The sequence below is a fragment of the Chaetodon auriga genome, chromosome 15 (assembly GCF_051107435.1).
Source record: "Chaetodon auriga isolate fChaAug3 chromosome 15, fChaAug3.hap1, whole genome shotgun sequence".
In the NCBI taxonomy this organism is placed as follows: domain Eukaryota; kingdom Metazoa; phylum Chordata; class Actinopteri; order Chaetodontiformes; family Chaetodontidae; genus Chaetodon; species Chaetodon auriga.
This window is the reverse complement of record NC_135088.1, coordinates 19,915,122-19,929,035: the sequence shown is the minus strand read 5'-3', so window position 1 is coordinate 19,929,035 and position 13,914 is coordinate 19,915,122. Positions and strand designations below refer to the sequence as shown.

General features: G+C 42.7%; 2 protein-coding genes across 2 annotated transcripts in view; one reads left to right on the top strand and one right to left on the bottom strand.

The window, feature by feature from the left end:
• The window catches only part of zzef1 (zinc finger, ZZ-type with EF hand domain 1), a 33,368-nt gene extending 21,779 nt beyond the window's left edge, over positions 1–11,589 (bottom strand). Inside the window, exons 1-16 of the mRNA XM_076749768.1 lie at positions 11,056–11,589; positions 10,218–10,362; positions 9,920–10,114; positions 9,547–9,730; positions 9,204–9,403; positions 4,508–4,718; positions 4,284–4,400; positions 3,007–3,185; positions 2,730–2,828; positions 2,508–2,599; positions 2,267–2,412; positions 1,884–1,989; positions 1,459–1,680; positions 703–794; positions 314–534; positions 29–162 (exon numbers count right to left, since the gene is read on the bottom strand). Of these exons, the coding sequence (XP_076605883.1) occupies positions 29–162; positions 314–534; positions 703–794; positions 1,459–1,680; positions 1,884–1,989; positions 2,267–2,412; positions 2,508–2,599; positions 2,730–2,828; positions 3,007–3,185; positions 4,284–4,400; positions 4,508–4,718; positions 9,204–9,403; positions 9,547–9,730; positions 9,920–10,114; positions 10,218–10,362; positions 11,056–11,463 (2,751 nt within the window). The 5' untranslated portion in view covers positions 11,464–11,589. The remainder of the gene's footprint in view (positions 1–28; positions 163–313; positions 535–702; positions 795–1,458; positions 1,681–1,883; positions 1,990–2,266; positions 2,413–2,507; positions 2,600–2,729; positions 2,829–3,006; positions 3,186–4,283; positions 4,401–4,507; positions 4,719–9,203; positions 9,404–9,546; positions 9,731–9,919; positions 10,115–10,217; positions 10,363–11,055) is intronic.
• A 56-nt stretch (positions 11,590–11,645) lies between these two features.
• On the top strand, positions 11,646–13,911 carry cyb5d2 (cytochrome b5 domain containing 2). Its single transcript, XM_076749770.1, has 4 exons — positions 11,646–12,004; positions 12,231–12,371; positions 13,301–13,487; positions 13,651–13,911. Exons 1-4 carry the CDS (start codon positions 11,755–11,757, stop codon positions 13,823–13,825), a joined length of 753 nt encoding a protein of 250 aa, XP_076605885.1. The 5' UTR covers positions 11,646–11,754; the 3' UTR covers positions 13,826–13,911.
• Positions 13,912–13,914: the final 3 nt, after the last annotated feature.

Below are 13,914 nucleotides of genomic sequence, written 5' to 3'. Positions count from 1 at the left end.
ATTTGATTAACTTTTTCAGTCAACTCACCATCATGTGGAAGAGCTTGTCCCGCCTGACGTGTTTATCAGGGAAGAAAACGGCTGCTCCATTAAGAATGGCCTTAACTGCTTCCTTGTGCAAGGCTTTTTCCACTAATGTCTCACCCTCTGGACCATCCACAACTGAAATTACAAATATTACAAATATTACTGCTGCAGCTTCTGAGAAATCAATCATGACCTGCTGCTACTGTCCAAAACATCTCAACAGAGAACGTTAATCACTTGGCCAAATTTAACCATCCCAGCTGTACGAAAGCCAACAGGTTCTTACTGTGGCAGAGGTGAGTGTAGAGCTCCCAGACAGCCCTAACAGAGTCGGACAGAGGCTCTGCACTGCTGGAGGTGGATGGACAAGCTGCTGCTGTGGCTCCCTCGTGTGGCCCTCTGCTCTCCCCTGAACCCTTGGCCTCCAGTGGGTTGGGCAGCATGGGGAAACAGTTCTGCATCAACTGAAGTAGCAGAACTCTGCTCTTCAACACCTCCTCTCCCTCACTAAGACAAAGACATATGCTCCATTACAGGTGAGATCTTAGTATGTCTGGACATGTCCCACTTACTGACCAATGAGCCTGAACATACCAGATGGTAATTACTGTTGTACTAATGACTGTAGGGAGCGTGTGGATACATAAAAGCAGCAGTGACACTGCTGCTACTCACATCTCCCTGAGTTTACTGTAGAAGGTCCAGAAGAGGTTCAGACTGAGGCCACTGAAGTCCAGAAGATACTTCTGCTTGAAGTGAGAGGCATCCTGTAGGAATGGAGAGAGAGGGAAACTGACCGACAGTATTCAACAACAATAAAAAGAAAACACAGGACACACAGGACATAAATATGAAGTATCCGATCACTCTCAACAGTTTAGCAATAAATGAGATGTTGCAATATCACCTATTGAGGTGATATTAGAGAGGTAAATAAATTAGAGAATTTAGTGAAAAAAAGAGAGCAAAGAAAAAGCACATATAAATAAGTTGATTTAACACATGAAATGTGTCTTTGTCTAAGTCTTAACTGTCAACTGTCAGGTCTCTATCTTGGGCCAGCGGTATGTTACTGGTAATATTTCTCATGGACCTCATTGTTTCCTGCCACAAAGAGGATGTTTCTACTTACGCAGTACAGTTCCATAAAACAAGTGAGAAGTTTTCCTACAAACTGAACATGCTGGCACATGATGCAGTGTTTTGAGAAACTCACAGTGTTATGGTTATGGTATTTGAAGGCAGTCATCCTGCAGTAGTGATTGGTAGTTCTTCCATTTTTTTCTCTGCAACGTTTTTTTTGTGGTGAATTTTTCCATATTTGAGTCAAGGGTCTGAAGATCCTGTCGTTATGCTGTGCAGACTGTGAAGCCCTTTGAGGTAAATTTGTCATGTTGGGCTGTATAAATAAAATCTGACTTGACTAGTTACCATGTCTCTTGTAAGCTGTTGTATGAAGAATAGCGTCTTGTTAAGTAGACAAAGGCCAGACACTGCATCACGGTCAAAGCTCTCTGGCTCTGGACTGAGGCTGTCCAGGTCTCCAAGCCTCTCTGCCCCAGGGCACAGGTAGCCGCTGAAGCTGAGGGACTGCACGCCAAGGCGCTCGGCTATCCAGTCCTGCCTGGTGCAGAGGAATTTTACCATCAGGAACTGGGAAGACAGGAAAACAGAGGAATAAGAGGTGTGATGACTTGATAATGACAACACATTTAGAACGTCTGGCAGCATGAAAACACAATTAAAATCAGACATCACACTGTTAAGGAAGAACTGCTCGAGGGCGCAAATAACGAGGTTCAAATGTGCAGAGAGAATATAAGAAAGTCTTAGTTTTAAATGGATGCAATATCTACCTTTGCAACACGACACTGCTGCAGCTTGATCTCCACGTCGTTCCAGTCGTTCTCAAGCTCGAACCAGCCAATCGGCTCGTCCTCTGACTGTGCTGAAGTCTTCCCACTGCAGGTCAGGTGACAGCATGGTGTGTCAGCCATTCACACAAACTGCTGAGGCAGACCCCAACACTGCTGAGGGGGTTCCATAACTCAGACAAAACTAACAATACTCTATCAGTATTGTAGCGTTAGATTTAATGGTTCGTTGTGTTAACGTGCACTCTTCAACACCAGTGCACCCCACTTCTTTCATTAAATGACTGCCAAGTTGTAAATCGATAAACACAAAGGCACACACATCAGTAATAACGATATTCAGACAGCTATAAAATGCTCCTTACCTGTCTTGTACGAACTCTTTGTAGTCCTTGTAGTCCCACGTGTCATACTTCTTGAACCTCTTGAAATGCTTCTCTGCATCAAAAGGGTCTTCCTCCTTGTACACAAACACCAAGCCACATTTTGCTCCAATCGCTCCTTTTCGCACCTTAATCGCACAAACCAGAGAGCAAGTGTTATCTACAGTAATCCTCTGTCACTGTCTGTGTTCTCACACTTGGTGAAAATCAAACAGAGCCTCACTTTGATCCTCATCTGAGTGACCTGGAAGTTACTCTGGTCCTCTGTCGACAGGATCACGCTGGCTTTCTTCTTGCCACTTTCTGTAAGAAAACCTTCAGAGCAACAAAAACATTCAGTTACCCTTGAGGGCATGTTCAAAGTGAAGCTGAAAGCATCTTAAGCTTGAGTGTGAACTTGATGTTATTGTTATTTCTCAGTGAATAAGGATGGCATCAGTTGTACCGTCTCCGGTGGAGGATTCTGTGAGCATGTTCTCTGGCCCCGATTTCTCCTCTTTACTCTTCACATCACAGGCCTGTAGGTGCAACTGGAGAGGCTTCCCTGTGATGGAGCATAAATCACTGTAAATGCATTTTCTGTGATACCACAGTTAGTCATTTGATCATTTTCCACAGTCCACTAATGCGTCTCCTCCTTGTAGGTCATGCACTTTCTATCATGGTTTATGGTTTCAAATGTTCTCGTGTGAATGAGAGTAAAGAAGGGCTGGCCACGTTACCATTGCGATTAAGCAGCCGCAGCCGGACAGAAGCCATAGACACAATGAGGGAGGTGGCCTTGTACTTGGTCTCTAAATGATCGTTGATGCAGGACAGGGCCTGGAGCACCTTGGCCACACTGCCTCTGGCCAGGGCAAAGGCCAGGAGGGTCAATTCTGCATCAGGACTCACACAGCAGCTACACAGGAGCAGATAAACAAACACAAGTTAGATTTGGGTGCTTTCAGTTATATTACATGATCTTTTGTGTCGCTATTTCTGAGTGTCAAAGGTATTTTGGCTAAATAAGTAGATTTTCATGCATGGTTATGATTTTTAAATGTTCCTTCACACCTTAATATTATACCCGAGTCCATATCTACATTGACAGCATTATTGGTCATTACCAGTACTCCTACTGTACATGCTGTCTGCAGTGCACAATATTTATCAACCTCAGTCTGTTGAAGCCAGATTTTAGCTTCAACTGAACTTTTGAAAGCATTTTCACATGAAACAAGGACGCGTTATAGCAGCCAGTAAGCCTTTCAATGTACATATGGACATGACTTGTGAGACACAATATAGATGACATAAATTTGGTGAATGTGAAAAATGAAAAAAGGTCATGATTTATCAATCTGGCTTTGAAGGTTTTAATTCCTGCTGAGCTCCAAGACTGGCATGGACCACCATAGATTGTGTTCCTCTATCAATTCTCTATTAGGAAATAGATAGGGAAGCAAAAGTTCCACCAGATTTAAAAATATAATAGCCAGACTTCACAATTTAACACTGGGCTAATACTGATTAGTGGCAATTATTATTTCCATGAATATGCAGTTCAACACAGTCAAAATCCATAATCTGCTCTTGAAGAGTCTGCCTTAAACAGACCACCACAGAGCTCCGGGGGCTCATCTAAACACTGTAGTATGAAGTCTCACAAACAAAATGTTTTCTGACTGAGGGTTTGCAAAAAACCAAAAAGACCAGAAGACCTGGCCATAATGTATCTCTCACATCGAATGCATGTGTGAATAGACATAGTCTACAGTAATGTTTTTGATATTCAACTGATAATAACTGATGATATTATTCCAGCCATGTTGTTCTTTGTGACCCTGGCCACATCTGACGGATTTAAAGTACATTAAATGGAATGGAAATGATGTGTCATCGCCCACTGAATCAATACTTCGGTTTTAGTCTGTTTTCACTGTGATGATGTCGGCATCATGAGCTCAGTGTGGCAGTGATGGGTGAGTATGCTGATGTAATCCCAGCAGGTCATTACTCTGCTATCCTGAGGAGAAATCCATCCACCTCCTCCAGGATATTCAAAGAGAAGAACTTGGGGAACTCTGTGGATGATGGCGTTAGGGACAACGGTGGCATGTGTCGTAAGGCTTTTCTAGGAGAAAAAAAAAACACAAAAAGACCCCTCAGAACCCAAACACTGAACAAATGACTAAACTTAAAACAATGCAATGCAATTAGAACAGAAGCATTGTGTCTTACTGTGTGCTCTGAAGGACAGTCTGAGCCAGTGCAGGGTTAGTCTCCATGGATGCGGTGACCAAGGAGGTGAGGAGAGACAGGTACCAGATGGCTGAAGCATCCGAAACAGACACCTCTTTACTCTTGGTAATCTGATAGCCCAGTGTCTTCAAGCCATGAATGCGTGTGTCACATCCGTCACTCAGGCACCGCTTAATGTTGATTTGGATGTCTGGGGTTTGGTGAAGACATGATGTAGTTAGCACACTGATGGAATACATGATTCAAAAATGCCAAAATTGTTCAAAACAAGTGTTTTTATAGCATTCCACAACTTTCCCAGTCTTTTGCTAACCCTGTCCCGACTTGTCTAAAACGTGCTGCTGGTATTGAATATATATGTTAAAAAGGATGAGCAAATGATCACATTCTGTTTTATTTATGTTTTATGTTTGTCACATTTACCAGCACCCCTCCATGGCCATGGGCTCAACTTCCTGCAGGCTTCGTCAGCTAAGTGACACAAATAAAAACAGAACTGCATGTCTGTCTACTGCTAGCAAATCTTCAGACTGCCACCGCATTCAAATTGTTCTAGCAAAATTAAGGGCCAGGAAAGCAAAAAGACTTAAAGAAAAATGTAATTGCTGTTACTGTAGGTTCAAAGTAAGAATGGTCAGACAATGACAGTTTTAACATGTGAATGTTAGAGCACTTAATATCATCTCTGAGCACACTCTTGATTTTGTGTTTTGAAGTGAAACATAGCAAGGAACTGATAGTGCAGCTGTGATGAATGAAACATGTCCTCTTGAGTTCAGTTATTTTTACTCCATCAGGGAAGGAAAGAAAGGGAGCTTCTAGTTATGCAAAAAACATTAGATGCAAAAGTATAGACCTTGGAAAACTTACTGCATGTGAATATCTTGTGATTGAAATATTGTGCAAGACAGCAATTGTGCTGCTGAACATTTATCGCCCACCTAAACATAATACATGCTTTATCCTTAAATTGCTTTCAATCTGTACAGCAAACATATTCTTAGAGCTGGGGACTTCAACTTTCATGTTAACAAAACGACAGACACCAGAGCAGGGGACTTTCTGAAAATGCTGCTTTCTTTTAACTTAGCTCGGCACATTACAGTGCCCAAACTGGTGATTTCTTATTAAGGCCTTAACATAGCCGTGAGTCAAGTTGCTAAAATTGCTAACAGATTTACCTTTCCAAGCATCAAATTCGAAATGTGAGTACTTTGCCCAGTTCTTTGATCAGAAAAACTGAAAAATCAGAGCGGATATACCACACATTGGAATGTCAAACTGTTCATGATGCATGCTGCCAAAGGGCTGCTATGGAAACTTTGAATATTTTGGATGATGCAGAACTGAAGAAAATTGCTACTCTGCTAAAAACAGCCACATGCTCTTCAAATCCTCTCCCCATTTTCTTCTTCGAGGACCTCGTAGACTTCTTCTTCACCAGCAAACTCTAAATACTGAACTTATCACTGCAAACAGGTACCTTTGCCGACCCTATCAAAACAGCAATTGTCAGACCATCACTGAAGAAACATAACCTGGACCCTGCCGGCTAAAGACATTTTAGAGCAATTTCAAAGCTGCCTTTTTTGAGCATAATTCTTAAAAAAAAAAAATCTTCACACAGATCAATCAATTTCTCTGTGGGAACAACATTTCTGGGTCGTACCAGTCTGGTAAGACAGAGCACTGAAACTGCTCTAACCAAAACTGCAGCTTCCGATACCATAGACAACAACATCCTTATCAGTCACCTTGATATTATGTTGGTCTCTCTGGTGCCACCCTAAATTGGTTTAAATCATATTTAACTGGTAGACAGTTCTTTGTTACCACAGGATAGCATACATACATGTAAGGTGTGCCACAAGGCTCTATACTTGCTCCTTTGGTATTTTCATTGTACATGCTGCCACTTAGTGAAATAATCAGAAAACATCGATCAATTTCCATAGTTATGCAGATGACACCTACTTCTATGTTTCCTTAAGCCAGACAACCCTCATTGCCTGAAACTACTCACCAGCTGTCTGACCAACGTTATAACATGAATGAAAATTATTTAAACAGGAGCCAATGAGAAAAGAAAGAAAATTTTCTTAAAACATCGTAATCTTGCAGGTGAAGCAGGTAAAACAACAGGAAATCTTGCCTCAAAAGTCAAGCCAGCAGTTAAAAGTCATGGGGCTACTCTGGACCTTGGTTTCAAAAAACCACACTGACAATCTTACAAAAACTGCCTCTTTCCATCTTAGAAATATCTCAAGACTTAGACCCTATTTGTCATTTCTAATGCAACTAAACTGACCCACGCCTTTGTCTTCTAACGACGAGATTATTGTACCATCCTGTTCACTGATGTGCCAAAGGCAGTAATTTGCAAGCTTCAATTGTACAAAATGCAGCCGCAGTAGCACTAACAAAAACAAGAGGAGAACATATCACTCCATTGCTCATCTCTCTGCACTGGTTGCTATTAGGATCAATATTAACATTCTTTTATTGGTTTTTAAAGCTGTCAATGATAAGGCGCCCCCTATACACAGCAGAATGTGTCTCATACTACACTACAGATCAGCCACTGTGATCAGTAGACTCTAGACCGTTAACAGCTCCAAGGACTGAAAAAAAACTTGCTGAAGTAGCCTTTAGTGCTTATGCCCCCAAACTATGAAACATGCTACCAGTGTAGTGTGAGGCCTTCTTTAAAACCTCGCCTTTTTACCAGTCTATTTGACCAAGCTTATTTATGCTACTTCTTTTTTTTTTTTACTCTTAGCACTCTTTGTGTGCCTGTATATGCTTTTATGTATTTTGTTTCATTGTTGTTTTTGTTTGTGAAGCCCTTTGAGCTGCACTCTATGTTTGAAAGGTGCTATAGAAATACAAATTCTTATTATTACTTTATATAGTGATTCCAAACTTTTTGGAATCAGGGTCGTACAAAACACAGAGCAGAGACTGGTTCAGTCTGTAGCGAGAGCTGCAAAACAGCACAACTGCTCTCAAAATACATTTGAATGTGAATTTGTCACCATTATTTGAGCCAATGCTAATATTTGACTGTTGCTCTTGTTCTTAGTTGCCTGGCACAATCGATTCTCACTTGATGCTGTCCTCATTTATACATACACAAACACACACACACACACACACACACGTGTATATGTATGCATATATGTGTGTGTGTTTATACGTATACACACACACACACACACACACACACACACAGAGTACTCTCAGCACTCTTAGCAAAAAAAAGAAAAAACAAAAAAACACGGTTTCGTAAAAACTGAGCTTGTGGGTTTTAGCCAAGCTTCTGTGTGATTTGGCAACTTTTAATAAAGGTAGATGTGTGGCCTATAGGTTGTTTGCAGAAGCCGTCACGTCACTCTTTTGTTGTGGCGTAAACTGCAGTTGGAGGTCCTGAAGTGATTTTTCTGCATATCAAGCACTATAACACACACTCAAAATGCCTATTTTTTGCACCATTTACGGTTGCTCAGATTGAACAAACCAAGAAACCAGGGGGAGCTTTCATTGAGCACCAAATGCTGTTTTTCATAAGGGTGAAAAATGCAAGAAATTGACCAAAAAACAATGGAAAAAAATGGCTTGTTAACTGTCTGTGGTTGGGAGCAGTCGAATCGGCTAATGGTGGAAATGATGTAACATTAGCTGTTGTTTTAAATCTATGGTGGATTTAACACAATGACTACAAGCAACACGACTAATGCTTGTTAAATCAGAGTTAACAGTTTCACATAAGACAGCTGAACATAAATAATGTACCCTGTCTTGTTTTGCAACAATCCACGTTTAGTAGTAGTGTTTCAGTGGATCTGTGCGAGTGGTAAACCTTGCAAACAACCGTAACATAAACATCAACATTCAGCACTGCAGTACTGAGAGTTTGCTGCTTGGTTAATCGACAGGAAAACAAAACCTACGCACCCTCGAAAAAAACGAGTCATCCCGGAGCACTTTGGTACTGAGGCTGTGGATCCAACTGCTAACTAGAAAGTCGTTTGCCTCCAAACTTTTGTCTGCTTTAATTTGTTTTCTAGAGTAGAACGACATCTGAATGAGCAGATAGTTGGCTATATCCACGGCCTCAGTAGCAGCAAACTTTCAGTTCAGCTGAAAAATTGCTCCTCTTCATAATGTAAGGGTCACATCCAACATATGTTCTGATTTTCTGTTTATACCTTTCTCTCACAGTTTCACATAAATTTGCCCAGTAAGAACTTCCTTCATCGCATCCATTGCAGTTTTCACTTCCTCTGTCTGAATTAATGTCACGTGACTGCAAACAACCTATTAGCTATACAGAAGGTCGTTTAAGACCTGAGGCAGAAGAAGATGGAAATCCCGAGTTTAAGCCCTGCTGAAAACAGACCAATAAGTACCCCCACCAATGCCTGGATTTGACTCCTGCATTCTAGCAACATGCAATCCTAGGCTCGTGGAAGCTTACATGTGGATTCAGAAGTGAGGCACTTAACCATTCAACTATCTATGAACCCTGTGGTGCTCCTCTGTAGCTGACACCATGCCCTATCTTCACAAAAGCAGGAGGAAATGAGAAAGACAGTTTCTCCTTAAGCACCAGTGAAGAAACACACAAGTCCAAGGACAAACCAAAAAGCAGAAAGTCCAACAGGTGGTGACTCACAGGGGTGTGTGATGTTGGCATTCTCCAAGAGAGCTACATAGCCTGTGACATTGCTGGGGATGCGGATATCTCTGATCTCCTGCAGGGAACGCCGGTTTTTCCCTACAGCAACTGAAACAAGCTGTGGCATATAGCTGTGGTCGTTAGAAGCCACGGCAATGGCCAGACGTCTCAAAACCACATCTGGCTTCATTTTCAATCTGGGAACAGAAAAGAGACAAGGTTCAACCTTAAAACTGATCACATACATTTCAACAAAAAAACTCCACAATCCAAGCATTCGGCACACATGACAATCAGCTGTAAAGCCTCGAGTCACATTTTACAGAGTGGATGCCCTTGCCTTATCCAGTGCGAGCGTGCGCTGCCGTCCGACTGCCAGAAAGATGCAGTTTCCCCATTTGTCATTTTGTAAATGTCTGCAGCGTTGGATGAAGCTTCTATTGTGCTGTAGCACTGTGTGACTACTTTGACCTTGTCCACCTCTGGATCGTGGTCCAGCTCTGCTCTGTACTGGATATCCAAATCTTAAACAAATACAGATTATAATGACAGTCTGAATGGTGTGCAGCAATGAGAGACAGATATAATTCTGAATATGTCTTTAGTGTTACTGTATTCTTCGAAATACACAGGAGAACATTCAGAAATGTACAGTTAAACCTCTTATTCAGCACTACATGGCCATTTTATGCTTCAGAAGCTCTGGTGTTCACCTTTCTCCTTCTGCAAGAGGAACTCCAAGTAGTCCTGGACCACACTGGACCTCATGGTGCAGATGCTGTTGTAGCCCTCTAAAACAGGGAAAGTGATGGCACTGCTGGGAATACGATTCCTGTGTAAGAATTTAAGGATCTTAGAGGCATGTGCCCCTAACCGGTCTTTGGTCTTGGAGAATATGTCAACAAAACCTATGGAGAAAAAATACAAGTCAAATCCGCTACATCCTGCTGACAATACCTATGCAAATAAAGCTGACCTTGTTGATCCTGAGAAACAAATCACATCTCCTACCTGGAGTTAGGGAGCATGCCTGTAGCTGTCTTATCACATGACTCAGCTCTCCCTTTAGATTAGCTCCATTGGAGTTCTTCAGAGCAATCAACATGCTCTCTACATCCACCACCCCATCCCCCTCCGCATCGAACTGTCCAAAGGCCTGAAACAGGGACAAAGACAGTTCACATTGTGACACTTAAGGTACTGACACAATCACTCCCATTTGTGCACACCATCACTAATCCATACAGTTATAACTTAAAACACAAATAGGTAACAACTGGTATCCCTTATTAATGCGGCACACAATATGATCCTGCTCTGATGCTCATTATTGAGTTATACACTTTTTATAGCTGTTGAACAAGTCATGTTTGTCATCTCTGGGTCTCATGGGGGTTGGATTTTTACATGACCAAATGCACCCTGTGGTGTTTACAGTATAGCTGTGGCATTCCATGTACCCACACAAAGCCAAATGCAGACTAAAGTACACATTCATTAGTTAACCCATTCATCTGCCACAACAGATGTCAGCCAACAAAGCAGCGAGTTATGCTACAAGAGGCCAAAGCCGAACACCCGGTGACAATAGACCTGACAAGCAAAGGTGACATCAGGATAGCTCATTCGTTTTCATTCACTGACACACCCTTAAGAGTATGGAACGATCACTGGTTTATCCCAGTTCCTGACCTCGCTGGGCAGTCATATTTTCTAATTACTCATTATGACTGGGCATGGCCACAGCAATAAACCTTTCTAATCTCGCTCAAGAGCAGGCATGACATTCCGAATAGTGACATTTACGAAGACTTGTGAGAGGTACGTTTGCTTTCCTATGTTTTTATACCTCTTCACACTCATCTCTCGGGGCATCTCTGCTCTCCAACATCTCACAGAATTGTTCTACATTGACAGATTCTTCTCCTCGGTTTAACCGGTCCTCCAACCACCGCACCAGCACACTCTCATTCCCAGCCAGCACAGACTCCCGAATGGCGATCCCTGAGTCGCTAATGCGAGCCGCTGCTTCTCTCAGTTTGACTTGCTCTAGGAGGACCCCGGGGGTAGGTGGTCCACCTGTGGGCACGGACACGTTATTCGATCCTCTTCCGCTTCTACCAGAACCGGAGCCTCCACCGCCTCCGACGCCAGTGGCCGCAGAGGCCGGACTGTCTTCCGCGAAGCCCGGGCTCTCAGTTTCTATGTCTTCCTCGTCGCCGCTTCCTCCACCGCAGCCGCTCTCGGCGTTCCCCATGTTTGTTTCACCGACCTAGGACTCCCCCGAAAATCTCTGCAGCCCACCGAGTGTCAGTTTTGAAACGGTTATACCGGTCTGTTCACAGACCTCTAACCTACAGCTCGAGCTCTGCTGTTCACTACTACCGCATTGACGTCCTGTACGTGAGCTTCCTTGGAACGAACGTCCTTTGCGTCAATGGTTTACGCACGCGCGGTAGAGTTACCGTACTCGGAAGCACCTGTGTTGTTGTCAGAGGGAGTGTTGATGTGATGTAAGCGTAACAAGCCGAACCGGTGGAGGGACACCATGCTCAGCTATGTATTTGTCGCGTTTTTATCACTGGCTGTGTTGTTCCTTTCTCGCGAGTGGGCCGTTAAATTTGGAAATGAATCAACTCTGTGGCCCTCTGTGCGCCTCCTGAGCAGCCGTGAATTATCTCTGTACGACGGGGAGGAAGGCAGCAAGGGCCTGTACCTGGCCATTCTGGGCCAGGTTTTTGATGTACAAAAGGGACACAAGCACTATGGACCTGGTGGTGCTTATCACTTTATGGCAGGTGATTGCCCTCTTGTCTGCAGTCCCCACAATGTGTCAACTTAACCAGAGATTTTTTTTATGTGTAATTGTAAGACACAGGTTAAACATTGCCTAATGCTGTGTAACACTCCAATCCCTCAACAAACCGAAATCAGGAACATGAATTCTAGTCTAATAATAGCACATAAGCAGCTAGAGTGCATTATTATCCTGGACACTGTACTGTACATATGTTGCATTTTCAGGCAAAGATGCCTCACTGGCTTTCATCACTGGGGACTTCACAGAAACTGGTCTGACAGATGATGTGTCCAGTCTGTCCCCACTGCAGGTGCTGGCTCTTTATGACTGGCTAGCCTTCTATCAGAGGGACTACCAAGCTGTAGGTATGTAATGTTTGTCCCAGCGACTCTCATTAGAATATTTGGTACAGCACTTTCATCTCTTCATTGACAAGATTCAGTCAGTAGTTACTGTTTGAGCATCTTGTAAGATCAGTTTCAGTTCAGCTTTATTCATATGGATTGTTTTTATATGTCCTTTTTCCTCCCCTACATTTGTATGTTACTAGTTACTTTTTTCATCAAAAAAAAAAAAAAAACATTTATGATACGATGCAGAACTATACTACTAATTTACCCAGCTGTAGCACTGAAATGCTTTTAGATGCAGTTGGAACACAGGAATAAAAACAGAATAATATGATATCCGATAATTACATTGTGAAAGGAGCCATTCTGCATAATGAGTACTTTTACTTTTTTTTATTCTTGGGGTACTTTTTCCTGGTACTTCTGTCCTTTTCTATAGTTACATTTTGAATTCAGGACTTGTAATGGAGTACTTTTATAGCATGGTATCTCTACTTCTACTTAAGTAAAGGATTGGAGTACTTCTTCCACCACTGACATTACTTTTTCCTATGCCATTTTTCAAAAAAATCCTCATCTTCCTGTGAAGATCACTTGATTCCTAAACTGTACTACATTAGGGACCTTAATACCAAATATGAAAACTAGAGCTATGAAGGGGTCCTTCAAAAATGAAAAAATAAGCCAGTACTATTGATGTTGGTATAACTGCACAAAGTGCAGTATGAGGTAGTGAAACTCCTGTTTCTCCATATCTTTCACAAGCTGGCTCCACACATGGAAACATCCTGGAGAGCTACAGCTTGTACAGTTTTTTGAACTGCAAAAGCTTTTGACTGATGTGTAGTGCTGCCCACTTAGGTGCTCCACCTCATTTCTCCTCATCGATCGACATCCATCATCATCTTAAGTAAAGTACCAGCCTCTCCTGTGTTGAATTTCAGGTCTGGTAATAGGCAGGTTCTACAGCGAGACCGGGCAGCCCACAGAGGCCCTGTTGCAGGCAGAAGCATTGCTAGCAGAGGGCCAGCAAATCAAGGCCCAGTCTGCGGCTGAGATGCTACGCTTTCCACCCTGCAACTCACAGTGGAGTGCTGCCAGTGGAGGACAAGTCTGGTGCTCCACAAAGAGGTATGGAAATAGTTCTGGCCTAATCAAATATTAAGAAGCTTACAGAGCACATCATGCAATGTTGATGTACTGCTTATCTGTAATGGAGCAGGTCTTATGCCAGCAGGTTTTACTGGTATTCATAAGGATTTGCAGGGCTGATTTAATTTTTTTTTCTCTCCAGTGGTGGAGTGGAAAGAGGCTGGACTGGTGTTCCACGGAAACTCTTCTCTCCAGGATCCAGTGGTGTTCGTTGTGTCTGTGTTGAAGACCCATCTGCAGCAGAGGAAGACCCAAACCTGCAGAAGTACGACGGCTGCCCTCCACATGCCGACTCGTGCTCTGTTGAAGAGTACTAGTCTCTGAGCCAGCCCAGAAAATGGACCTATCCATGGCCTGCTTTTTAGCAACACAAAACTCAGGAAAATAAAGGGACTTTTGCCAGTAA

Coding starts and splice junctions, on each gene's coding strand:
- cyb5d2 (XM_076749770.1), top strand. CDS start 11,755: ATGCTCAGCTATGTATTTGTCGCGTTTTTATCACTGGCTGTGTTGTTC. Junction 12,005..12,230: donor TGCTTATCACTTTATGGCAG/GTGATTGCCCTC, acceptor TTGCATTTTCAG/GCAAAGATGCCTCACTGGCT. Junction 12,372..13,300: donor GAGGGACTACCAAGCTGTAG/GTATGTAATGTT, acceptor GTTGAATTTCAG/GTCTGGTAATAGGCAGGTTC.